Genomic DNA, 19,810 nt, shown 5'->3' on the forward strand with positions numbered 1-19,810 from the left:
AGCAAACATGTAATCTGTAAATAAATGTAAGATACAGTGTAATTTAATTTTGTACAGTAGCTAATTGATGTTAGCCTGCTTTTGGCTAAATAGGAGCTTGTGTGTGCCTGCGAGAGCATGTTGCAACTTTGCTATGCGGCAAGGTGTGTGTGTGTGTGTGTGCAAGGAGAGCAGTGTTTTTTGACAAAAAGTTCAAATTACATACAGTACTGCTACTATATGCCTACTATCTAGAACAGGGGTGGGCAACTTTGATGATAGAGGGCCACTGTATTTCACTCCAGGGGGCCACATTACAAACAGTTAAGGTCGACAGAAAACTCTTATCTCCTAATTTGAACGTAACTTATTTAGTAAATTAATGTCCTAATTCATCAACAAGTACAAAAGGCGTCGCAATGCGACGCGTTTTCAGCTTGTAACTGGCATTTGCTAATTTTTTGTTATACCCAAATGCATTTTAGTTATACTTACAATATGTTAACTTTATGAACTTTAGTACAAATAAGTTGGAAATAAAAAAAGACAATACAATTTTAATACTAGTCATTAAAAGCTACTAATATGGACTTAAGTAATTAAAGCAGGTCCTGTTTGCACGTTTGAAATTTGAGCAGCTGAAATCAATAATATATCAGTATTCTGATATTAAGCTGTGGGCTGCATAGAGTCATGAGAGAAAAAAAAGACATGTTCAGTGTAAATATTAGTAAAGGAGAGTTTAATAGATACTAAGGAATTATCCACAAATAACGAAAGGCATTAAAATGGGACCTTTAAGGGTAGGTTGACACTCACTGAAGAAAGGTAGTCTCATGGTCTAGCTTGGTAAACAGCAAATGGTAAAGCATTATAACCATTGCCACCATAACCAAAACATATTATTAGTGATTAGTGAGTCTATGAAAGAGTGACTTATTTCTGAAGTAGGTTATTAGCTCTCCCAAAGCTATTCCACGGATGGTCTTTGCCAGGTCAAGACATTATATTCTGGTTCTACACTCCAGCCTGACTGGGAAGACACTGGAGAACCAGCTTCTCAACTATAATGATCCAAGGAAAATCCAATTCTGCACAGTATGCAAACATATAACGGGCAAATTAATAATTTGGTTCTGTGTCAAGAACTCCCCATTTCTCATAGATAGGCAAAATATAAACACATTGGCTACATAAATAATGATTACCAATAATGTAATAAATACATATTGGCAAAGGGGCCTTTCAGTCTTAAGCATTTTCTGCCTGTGAGGCATCTTGCTAGTCTGCTGGAGCATTGGAAGCAAATGTACAGCATTGAGCTGCACAACACTCCTCAAGCTCTGTAAGTAATTAAATTACCACTTGCATGGACACAGCACAAATTACATTTCCAGATTTGTTTTGCTCTGCCGTTGCCATACCACTTCCTGGATTTCCGTCTTCAAGCCACAACATGCAGTATGTATGACTTGCGTCAATAACAAGTAATGATGACAGATGGGGAAATGTACTGTCTATTATCCTGCACCCAGTAGTGGACTTTAATGAGTCCATTAGGCGCTTTAAGGGTAAAATAAACATTAGCTTTTACTTGAAGTCCCAGTTCCTAACTGCTGCCACGGATAGACAAACAGTTTGGTTATTTCTCTTTGTCAACTTGGGATTCAACTCAAACAAGCAGACAAAAATTGAATGAAAACTACCCACAGTTCTTTGACCCAGTCATACACGCGACCGCGTATTTCCCGGTGAACCTGTGCGCAAAGGTGGGGGCCGATGGGCAAGGAGGGTCGCGAGCTTATGAGAAAAACTAAAATAAGAACTTAAAACCTGGAGAAAACAGTTGCGTGCATTAGCGGAAGATGATGATAAAGGAAATCGTTAAATGGAAAACATTAAATTAACTTCTGAAAAGGCTTCTAAGCCTACACTAGCCTACTAAAAACTAGTGGAACCGCCATCTTGCCACACGTGAATAATTGTGGTTGTAAACAATAACACAGACAATATAAATCCTTAGTCTAGTTGTGGGAAGAAAAGGTTATCATCATGGCCCCAAATAACTTTTAAATATCTTGCAATTGGCGACGAGTCTCTTACTAAATCGGCAAGAGTGCCTCTCATTCTCAATACATAAAAGGCTAAGCTATATAACCTCTCCATCATCAGCAATAGTCAGTGGTGCGTGTTCCCCACACTCCCGAGCCCCCACCGTTGCGCTTAGGTTCACCGGGAAATACGCGGTCGCGTCATACACAGTAAAATCCTATGTGCCAAAAGGACATTTTTGGCTGCATTTGTGCGCTCAGAGAGTGAAATGAACACAGAGGATATTACTCTGTAAGCGAGTCAGAGGTTTATGATGCCTTTGAGGTGTCCTGGTCCTGGTATGTGCCGGATCATCAGTTCTCTGTGGTTCCATCCAGCTCTGCCTCTGCCTCTCCCGGAGCTGCCGTTTCCTGCTCTGGATCTCCAGGAAGGATGTCAGTGACTCTCTGAATGAGCTCCTCAATCTGCTCCTCTGATAGCCTCTCCTCACTCTCCTCTACTATCTACAGACAGTGACAGAGACAGAGAGAGAGAGAGAGAGAAATTAAATACGGTAATACACTAGGACTACTGTAGGTTATCTGTATCTGCCATAATAACCCATTTAGGCCTAGAATTAGAAGGATTCAAAAGACACTTATAGAATCGGGTCAAAATTCTAATGTTCACGACTTTTCAAAAATAGCAGATCTACGAGCTCGCAGCGCGGCACTCGGTGCCGCGCTGTGAGCTTGTATATCTGCTATTTTTCAATAGTTAAAGCATAAAATAATGATACACAAAATGTGTACCCGTTCTAAATGGGATAATATCCAGAATGCACAATAAAGCCTAGCAACTGTGTTAAATGTATTATTAAACTACACCTACAGTATGTCAGGGACTATACTGTCATTATAAGCCAATATCCCCATACAGTAAAAGCATATATAAGCTCTGCTTGTGGAACGTACAATTAATTCATACTTCGTCACACGACGAAGCATGTGGGATGAACATGGCGAACAGCCAACTCAAAAACTCGCAAGGCGTCACGGATGCAAAGCCAGTTTAGTTTGCCTGCAGTGCACATTGAGCAAACCACACATCCTAGTTTACTTACCTCATTGTCAGTTTGGCTGCTAGAACTAGTTTAGTTTTTAGTATTTTCATTTTGGTGTCTTTTTTGCTTATTTACTTTTGCCCAGTTGAACTTACAACGTTCATTGTGCCAGAAGTATCAATTGTTTCAGTCAAGCTGGAAGACTATGGTATGGTGACAGGTAGACACCGTAACCCATTAGAAGCGGGTCGGTGTTTGCTGTGAGCTATTTTTGAACATTTGTGAAACATCTTGAAAGTGTGAGAGCTACTGATTTAGAAGGCGTTTTAAGTGATTATACTTTAAACGCTGTCACTGTCAAATGTTGGTTTGACAGCGAGACGCGGGACCAGGGTTTCCAAGGTTTGTTTGTTTTTTAGTTATAACCTTGATATCCAACTCCAAGTCAATATTGTATGCTTTTGAATGTTTGATCGATGCAATGATAGATTAAAGTTCTGTTGCAGTCTGAGCTTGTTCATGGGCACTTCGCTGATCTCATTCCCTTTGGTTATGTGCAGAAGCCAGTGAGGTGCGTTTGTGATATATTTTCTGTATTTGTTACATTTTATTTGTTGTACAATATTTACATTACATTACGTTTCTGTTATGTTTAATATGAACGTTTATGAATAAATCCACTATTGAGAATGAACTACTGTCTTGGTTTTAGACTGCAGAGAGAGATAGAACCAGAGATGCACTTCTACTGTACCTCTGGTAAGCACTTCATAGAACTCCAATGTCACAATTAAATTACCACACTAGAGCTGTCACGATATGACATTTTACATGACGATTAATTGTCACTCAAATAATTGGCAATTACCGATTTAATTGTGTTTTTGTCGTTGATAATTACATTTCTGTTTGGCTTTTAGGCTTTGAAGTTGTACATGGTAGATATGACACATAACCTAAATATACAAAGAAATTACTGACATATTTGACAACTTATTACTTAAAAAATAACTTTGATAGTGGAAATAGCCGATCTACAAGCTCACAACGCGTCGCTATTTCGGACATTTTTCAACATTCACGAATATGACGATTATGACAAAATAATTGCGATAATGTCAAATAATCACGATTAGACGATTATGTAATAATTGTGACAGCCCTATACCACACACTTCCACACATATCATTCACACTGCATGAAAATATCCAGTACAAATAGGTGCAAAGATACAGGCCACTCACTAGTTGGATCTCCACGGCTGTCTGTGGCCTGTGGTTCAGCAGCTGTAGTTTTTCAGCCCTGATGAAAAATAAAAAAGAAGAATGAGTGTATGAGAATTCAGGAGTAGGCCTGTCTCAAACCACAATTAACCCATTTAGGCCTGAACACATTATGACGCAATATTTTATGCTTTAAATATTAAAAAATAGCAGATATACAAGCTCACAGCGCGGCACCAAGTGCCGCGCTGCGAGCTTGTAGATCTGCTATTTTTGAAAAATCGTGAAAATTAGAATTTTGACCCGATTCTATAAGTGTCTTGAATCCTTCTAAGTTTTTTGGAAAAAACCTATGTTTCTATGTCAGCAATCTGGCCAGCCATTGTCAAAGAAAAGGTCCTTTTCACTTAACTGGAGCTCAGTTAGTCTGTTCTTGAGAGACTACTATGTCAGTGGTTCTCAAACATGTTCATGTGAAGGACTCCCAAAATGATATTTATTTGGCCACAGACCCCCATTTCAAAATATCTAGTTCCAGGGACCACCCAGAAGCAAAATTTGAGTTACAAACGTTCGCTTTGAAAATACATATATCCAAAGATTTGCACACATTTTCACGACTTTTTCAAAAATAGCAGATCTACAAGCTCGCAGCGCGGCACTCGGTGCCGCGCTGTGAGCTTGTATATCTACTATTTTTCAATAGTTAAAGCATAAAATATTGCGTCATAATGTGTTCAGGCCTAAATGGGTTAAGGCTGTCATGATTATGACATTTTACATGACGATTAATTGTCACTCAAATAATTGCGATTAACAATTGAATTGTGTTTTTGGTCTCTGTGGTCCAGGCAGTCCAGATACTCTCCAGCTCTCAGAAATATGTACATTTTTCAACATGGAAACGATTATGACGATTATGAAAAATAATCGCGATTATGTCAAATAATTGCGATTAGGCGATTATGTAATAATTGTGACAACCCTAACCACAATGATTACATAATCGCAATTATTTGATATCATCCTCATCATTATTAAAATTAATTTCTTTGTCAAGTTATTTCTCATATCTGCCCTAGGCTGCGCAATGTTTGTTTACAAAGCCTAAAAGGCAAACGGAAATGTCATTTTTATTCATATGTGCTATTATGTCCTGATGTCCAATGCCAAAAACACAATTAAATGGTTAATCACAATAATTTGTATGTAAAAACACATGTCTCTGTGAGATAACACCCACTTTGTGAGTTTGTGAGGCATCATAGTGGTGAGGAACTCTTTGACCGTCTCTGGACTCTGCCTGCTGCACGGCGTATTTGAGAGGTATTTCAACGTCTGAAAAAACAAAGAGAGAGAGAAAGAAAAAAAGGTGTGGATTGTAATAAGAACGGTAACAAGAGTATGATCTCTTCACCTTCTCTACATGTAATGTTTATTTGTCACTAATCAACTTCTTGAAGTTGTCTGACTTGTGCTTTGATAAATAGAAATTGATTGATTGAATTGAGTTCAATCGCTTCGGATGTAGTAGCAAAATATCACTCAATGCAACGTCTTTTTATTGACTTACAATGAAACGCTCCAAAAGCTTGAGTCTGCCCATTACACTATTTACTATTTGGGTGTAACCGAACTGATGGTTATTTCAGCACTTGTGAAGTGTAATTGTTTTAGCTAAACATTGATTTAAGTTGCATATTGTTGCTGTCAGGTGGAAACCTTGTTTGTTCAAATCCTTTTATTATTATTATTATTATTTTAAAAGAAAGTAAAATTGTGGAAATAGACAATCTACAAGTTTGACACTCATGTACGGTAAAGAAGGGCAACATTTAACTTAGGACTAATTGATTGGTTGATTGATTGAAGAATTTATTAGAAGTTTGCAATAGAAAAAAAGTACAGTTTCATGACAGTACAAATCACTGGTACAAGGTCAACTAAAAGGAGATCCTAGAAAGCCGACGCTTATTTCCACAGGAATCACACTTTAAGTATCTCATATAACATTGAAAGACAGACGGATAGAACATACTTTATCTAGGATAATATCAGTTTCAAAAGCATTACATCAAATACAAAGGCAGAAAAAAAAGAAAAGGGGGGGGGGGGAGCATGGGGGCTTAGTCTATTTAATACTGCTATTGCACATAGCTGCACACAGACATCCATCCACAGTAAATGTATACATTTCTTACAGACAAATGATTAATTGTTAACGGGTTTCGCTCATTGAAAAGAAAAAGAAAAGAGCATCCCGTACCTCGTACATGATGGTGTTGAGGTTCTGCTGTCCAGCGCTGTGCGTTTTCTTCCCGCTGTCCTTCCTCTGTTCCTTCAGATCCGTTAGGAGTTTGAACACCTGTTGATATTATGCAGACATGCAATGTATACCAGGGCTGGGCGATACATCCATAGTATATCGATGTCGTGAGTAATAAGAGCCTACATATCGTGCGGGATTGTAATATTGTGATATGATCCAAGTGCTGTTTTTCTTTCCTGTTTTAATCACTTGAGCCTTATTTTATACTATGTATAAATATTCTTTTGTATTATTATTATATTTTAATCACATCTATAAGCGCACAATGCATAGATCTGGTATTTTTGCCATTGTGGGAATTTTTGTTGTCATAACAATGGCGGTAATATTTGCAATGCAAAACAGTGGCAAAAACACAGTACCTCATAGTTGCTGAGCATAGCAGCATTGTGGTCCTTCCTAAGAAACACACAGAAGAGAAATCATTTGTTTAGACGATTGAATCAGTTCCGAATCGATACATTACTGCCCTGCCGGCCAGTAGACATTTTTGCTCCAAATGTGGGGCATAAATCCTTTTGTTATTAATGATTTGGCCTCAACTATTCCAAATTTTCATTTCATTCCATCTGCTTTCTTCACACTACTAAACACAATAAAATTGTACATTAATTCATAATGTTATGACTGGTATTCTCGTTTTGTATCATGTTGTCAGTGAATTGTGAGTTTGTCTTGTCATTCATGTATTGTGGTGTGTATCATGTTGTCAGTGAATTGTGAGTTTGTCTTGTCATTCATGTATTGTGTATTATGTGTTGTGATTTTGTGTCCTGAATCCTGATGACTGCTTGGTGCAAAAAGAATTTCCGCAAGGACAAATAAAGCATCTATCTTTTTCTATAATCAAACATGACATATTTCCATCATTATCATCTTTGATAGTTTGTGTACAAAATAAATGTAACCATTATCCAATTATGAACTCACACTCCTGGACATGGGTTCATTTGGTTACATTTGTACACACACAAATAATACTGATGATTACAATGTCTGTAAATACATGTATTTGTACTATATTTGGAATGTTGCCATTTCCTAGCCCTGAATACAGGACGGTCATATCATGTACAAGACCGTCCTGTATTCAGGGCTAGCCATTTCCATACTTTGGCCATACAATGTAAGTTGTATGAGTATGCATATCCATCATTATCATAATGATTGATATCCCCAGTCGTAATATTATTATAACTATAATCATAACCACAACAAACCACTCAACCATAGCCACATTTAAAGTGAACCTTCACAGAACACTGAATGCCATGATGAATATCACATCTCTGGTGGATTTTCCTCTCTTTCCAATCATCTGCATTTAAGCAATAACCACCTCTTCTCAAACATTCATGAAGATAATTAAAAAGTATGCCAATGTTAAGCAGAATAGCTCAAAAATATACAACAATTCTTACACTTCCATGTCGACAACAGCAGTAGCATCTGATGATCACACGGTCCGTCTTTCAAATGTGTCCGTAAAGGAAACAAACAGTCCATTTCAAATGTGTCCGTGCACAACCCGGTAGAATGGTTCGTTCCGGCCGTTTGACGTAAGCGAGACCATGGCGGTATAAAAAGAGACAGTCCGGTCAAAACATCAGAATAATCTGTCGAGAGCTGAAGAGTATCTGGACTGCCTGGACAATAGAGACCATCCAGCCACCACCGCATCACTGAGGAACATGGCGACTGCAGAGGTGAGTTGAATGGAAGCAGATGATGATGTGTACAAAATGTGCCTGTCATGTTTTGTTTTTGTTGCCTCCTCCACGTGTGGATGTGTGTGAGTGGACTTGTTGTTTTAGCAGCCAGCTGATCAGACAGAGGCTGACTCAGGCACAAAGCAACTTTGAGGAGCGTCAGAAAAAAACGGGGTGTGCCATGTCATGAATGATGCCATGTCATGTTATGATTTCCTCTATTAAAAGCCAACACAGAAGTCAAGGGTGTACAATGGACACTTACTAGTTAATTAGGCTACTTAGGCCTATTTATTTGTTTAATTAGTGATGATCATTTGATGAAATGTCAATTTAATTTTATGCACATTGAAACAAGCTCAAAAGCTTTTTTGAGGTAGGCCCATCCTTTTGGTTGACCTTGTACCAGTGAACTGTACTGTCATGAAACTGTACTTTTTCCTATGCAAACTCTAATAAAGTGACTTCAATCAATCAATCAATGGATGGAGTATAGGTTACAGGGACATTTCCAAGGTAGAAATTAATTAGTGAGCTCTGTTTCAATGTAATATACTAGCTTTTGGCATTTAGTTGCAAGAGTTGCATAGTTTTGACACTGCTTGTTGTCTCCCGTGAGGGTCACTGGACAGAGCCACCTGTACAGTTGACTTAACCTGGCCGGCACAATGTGCTTATCAACTTATTATTCTGTATCACATTTTGGGGGGCGTCTGTCAGCTGCCTCTATTGGGTGGGTGGCACTGGCACACACGGCCACACCCATGACACGACAGAGATACCATCTCACACAGAAGAGAGAGAGAGAGAGAGAGAGAGAGAGAGAGAGATCACAGAGCAGACATAATTGATTTATACACAGAGAGGGACACAGGGACAGCACAGTACTTGAACAGTGCACGCACACCCGCGCACACACTCACACACACAAACCTTCATGTAAATCAGGATCACAATGGGTCTTGGACTAGGTCTGTCAAATGTTGTGCCAGGTGTTCACACGCTAATGCATGCGCATGCATTTATTATTAGCAAATAGCAATATTGAATGTTTAATGTTTACAGTTTGATAAATTGATATCCCAAACATCTTAAAACAATTAATATGGTACAATGCAAAAAAGATTTGGATCCTCAAGAAAAATATGTCCCCTCACAGCACATATCTAGGGCCTCTAGGCACATGAACACAAATAAATTGTTTTTAGGCCTGACCTAAGTTTTCTGGAAAACATCAAATATTATTAAAAGAAATTACAAAAACAAATGTTGCTACATACTGTACATGTACTGTGCTACACTAAAATGTGTTCCCGGCCTGAATGGGTTAAAAACATGCAATTCAATGTCCTTGATCCAAGCCAGAACACGATCGTGTTTATCAAAATCTGATTGTGTTTGATTGTTAAAATGAACACGCTCTGAGAATGTACAGATTGCCTGTCTGTTAAGTGGTCAGATGGGTAGGTCGCGTCAATTTTATGCTGATAAACTGGTGTCTATTGCTGTCTATGCTGGTTTGTACTCTATGTGTGTGGTGAATGATGTCATGTATGTCTGATTTCTGCCCATCAGGGAAATAAACTTTGGGGCGGCCGCTTCGTGGGAGACACCGACCCCATCATGGAAAAGTTCAACGCATCCATATCCTACGACCAGAGGATGTGGGACGCTGACATCCGAGGGAGCAAGGCCTACGTCAAAGCACTGGAAAAGGCCAAGCTAGTTACCAAGGAAGAAATGAATGCAATTCTACAAGGAATGGACCAGGTGAACAGGCACACAACGTGTGTGTGTGTGTGTGTGTGTGTGTGTGTGTGTGTGTGTGTGTGTGTGTGTGTGTGTGTGTGTGTGTGTGTGTGTGTGTGTGTGTGTGTGTGTGTGTGTGTGTGTGTGTGTGTGTGTGTGTGTGTGTGTGTGTGTGTGTGTGTGCGCGTGCGCGCTCTTTGATATCTGTCACTCACTCACTCTCGGATTTGTCCCTGAGGCGTGCAGTTTCAAGGTTTTATCACATGTCATCCAACGTTTAATCACATGCTTATTGCTTATAATACAGCTGTTGCAGTATTGCACTGAATGTCGTGGCATTCTTGTAATCTTCAAGACTTCAATATATTATCGATAATGAAGAAAAAGCTACAATAATGCTGCCTTATTTGACCTCCATTGTACTGGAAGTGGCTGTTCTAGCAGATCAGCCACAGCTCACAAACTGAACAGAATATATGGGCCTTGAGTGGAACTAAGTAAGGGATAACATCTCGCTCAGCAGTCATTATCGAGTGATAGGAGCCCGACAGGTTGATATGCCACCGACGCGAAGCGGAGGTGGCATATCAACCCCGCTTATTACCCGGCTACTAAATAAAATTAATAATTTGACTCAAAACTAAAAACAAAACAAAGTATTTCCTTGTTTACAGACGGCTGAAAGTGCGTCCCCACCAGTGTGACACGGTCGCCTTGGAAAACAAAGAAGTGCTGGTCAAATAGAATCCATTTTCTGTTACTGCGTCGTCTATTTCTCGCCTCAAATGTTTTGGTAGACATGTTGGTAGACATGTTGGATACAGCACTAAATCCACGCAGTGCAGCCTGAATGCAGCAGCTGCTCTGAGCCGTTGATTAGGCAGCGGTCTGTTATAGAGCGGAGCGGTCTGTTATCGTGGGATATCAGACCTCTGATTTCAGCGCTCGACCAATCAGAATCAAGCATCCAAACAAGCCGGGTAATAAAGGAGGGATAATCGTTGGCACTCTGGATTTCAAATGTTTATGGGCAACTGGAATATTACTGTACTTGTCTCATGACCTGCGGACAACTATCATGAACGCATAATTATGCAATGACAAACCTACCCGTACCCTACTCATTTTTACTTGCATTGAGGCTTTGTAATATTGATTTTTGATGATTAATAATGAATAAAAATGTAATAATAACTAAGCTGGAAAGAAAAAAACTCCAAATGGTATACAAATTAAATAAATCAAAGGCTTTTCCAATTTAAAAACATCTTTTAAAACTGATTATGTAGAAGTCTCATAAAGTACCTCTGTTTCATGATCTCAAATGCCATCTGCTGGTAAAACAAGATATTCTCAATGTGCCATGTCCTTCCCTAATATCCATCAAGATAATATCGCAAAGCTCTGTCTAGTGCCCTGAATATACTGTAACACTCGAATATACAGTGTGATTGACAGTCTGGCCTGCTGTAATGTCCATATGTGCATGTTGTGTAACACATTGTGGTTAATGGGTGACAGCTGCAAATGTGCCCTGCTGCAGAATTCCTCTGTGTATTCTGCTGAGTGTGTGTTGAACAATATCACTGTCACATGACTGCTTGCAGCTTCCACACAAACAAACATGGAGGTCAGATGAGGGTGCATTTTCATCCCCTGGGAAGTCTGACCATAATCCACACATGAAATGTAAAGAAAAGAAATACAGTACTACTAACAATTGCTATAGTAATTGCTGGCACTACAAAAGTGGTTGTTTTTCCACGGAAAATGGGAATTGAGAACTTCTCACAGTATGCAGCTTAATAATATCCTTTGATGCAGAGTTCAGTTTTGTTCTGCCTTTTCAGATCAAAGAAGAGTGGTCCAAAGGGGTGTTTGCGATCAGGCCAGGTGACGAAGACATTCACACTGCCAACGAACGCAGGCTAAAGGTGACAATGACCAGAGAGGTGTCAGCTTGGCAATAATACACTTAGTTTTTGTTATGACACAGTGACACTAGTACACTTCATTTGTCACTGTTAACTAGTTTCATACATGCTAACAAATACATGTAAACATAAATAAAGGGATCATACAAGGTTTATTAAAAATAGGTTCTAATAAGTGATTTAAAAGTCGATAATTATATTAAAAAAATATTAAAGCAAAGTCCAAGTTGCTCGGCAGCTGCATGCTGCAAAGCCAAGGAGAATTCGAAGTTAAATACTGTATGCCAGGACTTAGCCTGCAAATGCAAACAGTTTAGCCCTCAGACATTGATGTTAAATGGAACACAGCAAGTTTCAAAATATACATTTAAATAATTCACAATTAAAGGTCTCTCTAGCTGACAGGTATCCGTTGTGTTTGTCCTGCATGCTATGCATGCATGCATGCATATGTGATTATCTTTATCCTCTTGTTTCTCAGGAGTTGATTGGTGAGCCTGCAGGGAAGTTGCACACTGGCAGGAGCAGGAATGATCAGGTTTGATGTTATTTTGCCTCCTGAATGTTCTGTTGATGCTGTAGGAAGTTAAAACATTCACAACAGAATCACACGCATAGCTCCAAAATGTAATCCTTTCTACTCCTTATAGTAGTTTTGGAGAGGCCCATCAAGGGTCAACCAGCAGTGGGACTAGCTGTTTGTAGTTGTTGGGTATGAATGTTACCCTAGGAAGTTGCCTAGGATGCATGCTGTTTACTGATTTTACACTTTTACACTAGATAAGTGTTACTGCAAAATACTTAAATATTAAATTGTGTGTGGTCTGGCTTGAACAGGTTGTGACTGACATGAGGCTGTGGTTGCGCGATGCCATTACAACACTGAGGGGAGACGCCTTACATCTGATCTCAACCATGGTGGATCGAGCAGCTGTGTGAGGAAGTAGACGCACAACACACACACACACACACACACACACACACACACACACACACACACACACACACACACATTTTATGTTCACATACAAAATAAACATTAAGAATCGCTCATGCAAAACTCAGAGATAGGTTTTATCACGTCTATATCGTGGTTCCAAATGTGGTGAATGCAAACCATTGCAAGGACAAAACAGTTTCTTGCCAGGAACATATCGCTTTTCTTTGTCATTCCTGCCACCTGCAAACACCTCACCAACCATCAGTGGACAATAGCTAAACACAAGCTTTTAAAATTGTCTACAGTTCTATCCAAGCTGTGATACAACAATTTTGAGATGTTTACAACGTTAATAAGGAATGCTTCCTTGGCTTGCTCACACACACACGCACACACACACACACACACACACACACACACACACACACACACACACACACACACACACTTAACAGCATGCATGTGCCGTCTCTTTGAACTGCAGAGAAATCGACGTTCTGTTTCCTGGTTACACGCACATGCAGAGAGCTCAACCAATCAGGTGGAGTCACTGGATCCTGAGGTAGGTGACCTGGCAGAAAGGGCCTATATTCCGTTAACTTTGTATACTGCCGATGAATTGAACACATACAGTAGGATCACATGGGAAACAAGGTCTTTTTTGTGTTATCCTTTTAGCTTTAATGTCTTACTGTACCATGTGCTGTTTACATTTCTGACTAATAAAGAATTCAATAAATCAATCAGAATGTAATCTTCCGTTGTGGTCTCTGTGTCCTCCAGCCACGCGGTGACACTAAGCAGAGACGTGGAACGCCTCGAGGAGACGAGCAAGAGGGTTAACGTGTTACCCCTGGGCAGGTATGAATGACACCCACTGTTGCTCCATGACCATCCTGGACCAACTCATCAGAAGGCAGCATTTTTTTTTTTGGGGCAGCTTTTCTTACACCATGGCTCTATAATGGTGTGTGTGTGTCTCTCTCTCCCTCTTTTCTGTCTGTCGCTAATCTTGTAAACCAGAAAACCACTGGACCATTCAGTGCCAAATGTCTTTATCGTTTTTTTTTTTTTTTTAGATTTGTTTTTGGGCTTTTTATGCCTTTATTGATAGGACAGTAGACTGACAGGAAATGGGGAGAGAGATGGGGAATGACATGTGGCAAAGGTCGTCCGGATCGGGAATCGAATCGGCGACGCCAGCAGGCATCATAGCCTAGTATGTGGTATGCGCCTTGACCACCAGGCCAGCGGGCGCCCCTCTTTATCGTTTTTTAAATAATACACACCCTACCCTATTTACGTGTGAAACTAAGCCCCTGTTCAAATCTATTTAATTAAATGACAAGAAAGTATTAAGGAATATAAATAACACCTAACGTATTGTAGGATTTTGAATGCTGGAAATGTGTTTTACTATTTACCGTGAAGGTGCTTGAAACATACTTCCCCGTGTGTAATCATACGATGTGACCGATTTGTTGTATCTCTATTCAGTGGAGCCATCGCTGGAACTCCATTTGATATCGACAGAGAGTTCCTGCGCCAAGGTGAGAGAATTATGCCTCTCCCAACCAGGTTGGGATCTCTTTTGTATATTTATTTACACCTGCATTTTAAGGTTCTGGTTAACACTCTTATTCGAAACAAGAGCAAGAATTAGGTTCCAGTGCATAAATCACCAACATCACAAGTAACCAAGAGTAGACAACCAAGTACAGTGGCACAGTGGTACTTGTTCTGTCAACCAAGACGCAAGGTGTAAGTGCTATTATAAGAATAGGGCACAAGAGGTGTCTGCCTAGCCCTAGACTAGAGTCTAAGGGCCTAGGGCCTAGACAGACAAAGAACCCTCTCATTTTAAAATGCTCTTGATGAGCATCAGGTTGAATAATAATCTATTGTTTCTAAACCCAACTCTTCTCTCATGTCTGTGCTTTTTAATTTGCCTGGGACATAGAGTTGGCGTTCGATGACATCAGCATCAACAGCATGGACGCCACTGGACAAAGGGACTTTGTTGGTACGCTAACCATACCTGTCAGTCACTAATGCCATCACACACAAACAGTAGAGCATGTGCTTGCTGTCAGGCAGAAACCTTGTATGTACGAAACCCGGATTTTTCAGGAAATGGAAAAAAGTCACCTGCCTTCCAATGATTGGTCCAATGTAGTTATGCATTGGTCACAAGCTCCTGTTAATACTTTTCATTGGTTAAATATTCATAAAACCCACAGAATGATCTAACCACTTTGCTATTTGGCATGTTTACTGTATGCACAACTGTTCAAAACCTTTCAAAAAAGAAATAATCATGAATTTATTCAAATCTGGAGATACAAGGTTTCTCCTCAACAGCAACGCTGAATGATTGTATTTTAACACACTGTTGCATTTAATCATACGTGTAAGTGACCATCACTACTAGGACGTATGGTTGGATGATAACACACTGTGTGTATGTACTGTATGTGTGTTCTATGTATAGCGGAGTTCTTGTTCTGGGCATCGCTGTGTCTTACACATCTCAGTAAGATGGCTGAGGATCTGATGTTGTACAGCACCAAGGAGTTCTCCTTCGTCAGCCTCTCCGATGCCTACAGGTGTGTGTGTGTGTGTGTGTGTGTGTGTGTGTGTGTGTGTGTGTGTGTGTGTGTGTGTGTGTGTGTGTGTGTGTGTGTGTGTGTGTGTGTGTGTGTGTGTGTGTGTGTGTGTGTGTGCGTGTGCGCGTGATCTATCAATTCACAAAACCTGTGCGTGTCTGTCTGTGTCTCTACAGTATGGCTATCGCGGGCATAACTTGGCACTGAAGGCAGCTCATTTATGAATCACCCATTGATTGTAATATGTAAATCTATTAGCGCTGAGTGTGAATACAGTGAATACTCTGATAATATTTAAACTCTGTGTGTGTGTGTGTGTGTGTGTGTGTGTGTGTGTGTGTGTGTGTGTGTGTGTGTGTGTGTGTGTGTGTGTGTGTGTGTGTGTGTGTGTGTGTGTGTGTGTGTGTGTGTGTGTGCGTGTGTGTGTGTGTGTGTAGCACAGGCAGCAGTCTGATGCCGCAGAAGAAGAATGCAGACAGTCTGGAGTTGATCAGGAGTAAAGCTGGTCGTGTCTTTGGCAGAGTAAGACCACCACACCAACCCAATCACTCTGAATAATCACATAATATACTGTACAATAATACTTTACTGCACATATACATATAACCACAGGTACATTCAGGAGTAGAGACACACATGCAGTAGTGGAAATTTGAACCTAGATTCATCCCAGTGCATTCACCAAAGGGTTTTGCTTATTGTCCATGGTGTGTTGAGGATCTGTGTGTTTCAGTGTGCAGGCTTTCTAATGACAATGAAGGGTCTGCCCAGCACCTACAACAAAGACCTGCAGGTATGTCTGTGTCTGTTTTCTTTCATATGAACAATATTTACTGCACCTTTTATTTTATATTGCATCATGCTTAGCTTCACTGCTTTACTGTACGTAATGTGCTATTAAAAACACATTGTGTGTGTGAGTCATGTGCATCATGTTTGTTTTCGCTAGTTCCCTCTTCTTCCTGTTGTTTATCTCTGCCTCTTTCTTTCCCTTTGTTCGCCAGGAAGACAAGGAGGCCATGTTTGACTGCTATGACACTATTCAAGCGGTTCTGCAGGTGACCACGGGGGTCCTGTCCACTCTCAAGGTCAGGGATTCTCCTGCTGGAACTCCATTACATTAACCCTTGCGTCACTATTTTGGGCACGTCATTATGAATAGGCTAAACCTCTGCAAGCTCACATTGGTCACGGGCGCGACTCTTTCTTTTACAACAACGTTTGAATCACTTTAGAATGTTCAACAATGTTCTTTGTTGTGTATTTGGATATTGATGTATTGTGTACTGTATTTGGATATTGCTTGTTCTCATATCTTTGGAGTTTTTCTTTTTTATCTTTGTAGAATAGAGAAGAAATGTGGATATTTTACTTTGGCTTCACCGTGGTAGATTTCCAAACAGACAAGGATACTGTAAGAACATAGTCAATCAAGCCTCTGTCTGAGGGATGCCATCCACTGTACCTTCCGTAGAAAACAATGACAACTGTGACTTGCTGGTCTCTTACAGCTGAGCAGCAGTGAACCATCCTGACCCGTTGTTCCTCACGGTCTTATGTATGTTATGTATGTTTCAGATCAACCAGAGTATGATGGAGGCAGCACTCAGTCCAGACATGTTGGCCACCGACCTGGCCTACTTCCTTGTCAGGAAGGGGGTGAGTAGTGTACCACATATTACTATACTTTAATATTATTACGCATTACTATACTTCAACGCATGTATACTTGAGAGATGTGCAGATTGATCGGTGAGTGATCGCGATTGGCCGATAATGCCTCTATCGGCTTTGATCGGTATCGGCTTTGCCTCTATCGACTTTGCCGATCTACAAGCTAGATCAGCTATTTTCACAATATTTATCTGTGGGACTGAATGTAACCTCAGCTTCAACTCCTACAAGTTGAATTGGATACTAAAGGACCTCAGCCTGCAATCTCCTAATGTTTATACTTAATATACAATGTCAATGTTTTGTAAGAAGAATCATTAAATATATAAATGCTGCTACAGTAACACAATAAATAGAAGAATTTATGGATTTGACGCTGTGATTGGGAATATCGGTATCGGCAGATACTGATTCCAGTTGATCGGTATCGCCTGAAAGAATCGCAATCGGAGCATCTCTAATACTTGAGTTTGAGAAATGGATATTGTGAGGATCATTTTGCCATGTCCTCACAGGAGAAATGGACGTATTATGATTAAATATATCTTTTCTTTAGAGACTTATATAGGGAAAGATTCAGGCTAGGGTTAGGCATTTAGAGGTTAGGTTTAGTGGGACTTGGGATCATTGTTGTGCCTGATTCATACTTGGTTGCATGACTTGCCATGCACTGAAAATAGCAGATGTACAAGTAGGGCTGTCACAATTATTACATAATCGTCTAATCGTGATTATTTGACATAATCGTGATTATTTTTCATAATCGTCATAATCGCTTCCATGTCAAAAATAGTGGAAATAGCAGATCTACAAGCTCACAGCGCGTCGCATCGCGACGCGTTGTGAGCTTGTAGATCGGCTATTTCCACTATCAATGTTCTTTTTTAAGTATAAAGTTGTCAAATATGTCAGTAATTTCTTTGTATATTTAGGTTATCTGTCATATCTACCATATGCAACTTCAAAGCCTAAAAGCCAAACAGAAATGTAATTATCAACGACAAAAACACAATTAAATCGCTAATCGCCAATTATTTGAATGACAATTAATCGTCATGTAAAATGTCATTTTGTGACAGCCCTATGTACAAGTTCACACCATTATGTGGCTGTACATCTGCTATTGCCGGCTGTAGGCTTAAGATTACAAACGTCAAAAATGGCATCCATAAAATCACCCTCCTAAAGAGTGTGTGTGTGTGCGTGTGTGTGTGCGTGCGTGCGTGCGTGCTCTCAGATGCCATTCAGGGAGGCCCATGCAGCCTCTGGGAAAGCGGTGTTCCTGGCTGAAACCAAGAACGTCCCACTGAACCAACTCACTGTACAGGACCTGACCACTGTTAGGTAACTGTCGCACACACGTGTCTTTACTTGGGGCTACACTAAAATATAGTAGTCATTTAAGAAGAGTTTTGTGAATGACACCCATTGATGTCCATTGACACCATTCATTCTTCAACCCTGACTGGTAACCTAAAACCCAAGTCTAGTCTAAAATAGACCTTTTGAAAAGTGAGAACTGGCTAAATGGCCTCACCATGCCTCACGTTCTATAGCCTGGCATTGCCAGACTGATCACGTGGGATCACTCACACACGTTCTCTCCACGATATCATGTTAGTGATACCACGTGATCAGTCTGGCAATGCCAGGCTAGTATTCCTGTCCTTGTGAAGTGTGTTTGCTCTCCCAAAATACAAAAGCGTACACACACACACACATCCCCCATAACTATACTTGGAGGACTGTCCGTTCATTTGCTTTGACAACATTAATTCCTACCCTAAAACAGCCCCTTGAAAAGTGAGGTCCAGCTAAATGTTATCACACCCTTTGTCTTAACAGAGATAGAAGTACACACACACACACACACACACACACACACACACACACACACACACACACACACACACACACACACACACACACACACACACACACACAGTCTTACAAGCCCTTGTTCTTCCATTTCTTTCCTTCAGCCCTCTGTTTGACAGTGACGTGTCATCGGTGTGGGACTACAGGAGCAGCGTGGAGCAGTACAGCGCCCCCGGTGGCACGGCCAAGAGTAGCGTCACTGCACAGATAGAACGCCTGAGAAACTGGCTCCAGAAACACTCCCAGTGACCAGGGACCCTTCTGTCTTTCATCTTAGGACAGTGATTCTTAAACGTCACTGGCTTTGAACCAGCGTACTGACCAATCAGCTTGAACAGGAAGTTGTTGTTGTTACATTGTAAAGGTCAATTATAACCTACAAGACATAGGTAAGAGAGGAAGTCTGAACTTTAAAACCACACTGCCTTCTAGCATAAGCTATACAGTTGATGTTTTTTCCACATTGCTTAAAAATTATGAAAAACTGTTACAAGTAAACATTTATCTTCTCAAGGTCAAAATGTGATTTATACACTGCACATTTACCGGGTACTGTAATAAAATAGATCACTCAATTGTACGTCTCGATGTTAATTTCATATACAGTACATGTAGGCTGCTTTTTATGTTCTATTTATGATACATTTTATTACAAATCTATTGAACAAGTACAGAAAGAAGAAACAGGAACAGT

The 19,810-nt window shown here is 40.1% G+C and overlaps 2 protein-coding genes across 2 annotated transcripts; one reads left to right on the forward strand and one right to left on the reverse strand.

Annotated features, from left to right (window-relative positions):
* Positions 1-693: 693 nt before the first annotated feature.
* Positions 694-8,094, reverse strand: crcp (calcitonin gene-related peptide-receptor component protein). Its single transcript, XM_080749665.1, has 6 exons — positions 8,048-8,094; positions 6,989-7,025; positions 6,564-6,662; positions 5,541-5,635; positions 4,319-4,376; positions 694-2,534 (listed from the first exon to the last, which is right to left on the reverse strand). Exons 1-6 carry the CDS (start codon positions 8,053-8,055, stop codon positions 2,385-2,387), a joined length of 447 nt encoding a protein of 148 aa, XP_080605791.1. The 5' UTR covers positions 8,056-8,094; the 3' UTR covers positions 694-2,384.
* Positions 8,095-8,200: 106 nt separating this feature from the next.
* On the forward strand, positions 8,201-19,577 carry asl (argininosuccinate lyase). Its single transcript, XM_080748520.1, has 16 exons — positions 8,201-8,332; positions 9,911-10,105; positions 11,935-12,018; positions 12,500-12,556; positions 12,856-12,953; positions 13,443-13,520; positions 13,742-13,819; positions 14,456-14,508; positions 14,919-14,981; positions 15,450-15,564; positions 16,002-16,086; positions 16,298-16,357; positions 16,569-16,652; positions 17,143-17,223; positions 18,476-18,582; positions 19,221-19,577. Exons 1-16 carry the CDS (start codon positions 8,318-8,320, stop codon positions 19,363-19,365), a joined length of 1,398 nt encoding a protein of 465 aa, XP_080604646.1. The 5' UTR covers positions 8,201-8,317; the 3' UTR covers positions 19,366-19,577.
* The last annotated feature ends 233 nt before the right edge of the window (positions 19,578-19,810 follow it).

Source organism: Nannobrachium achirus, assembly GCF_963921795.1.
Source record: "Nannobrachium achirus genome assembly, chromosome: 19".
Taxonomy (NCBI): domain Eukaryota; kingdom Metazoa; phylum Chordata; class Actinopteri; order Myctophiformes; family Myctophidae; genus Nannobrachium; species Nannobrachium achirus.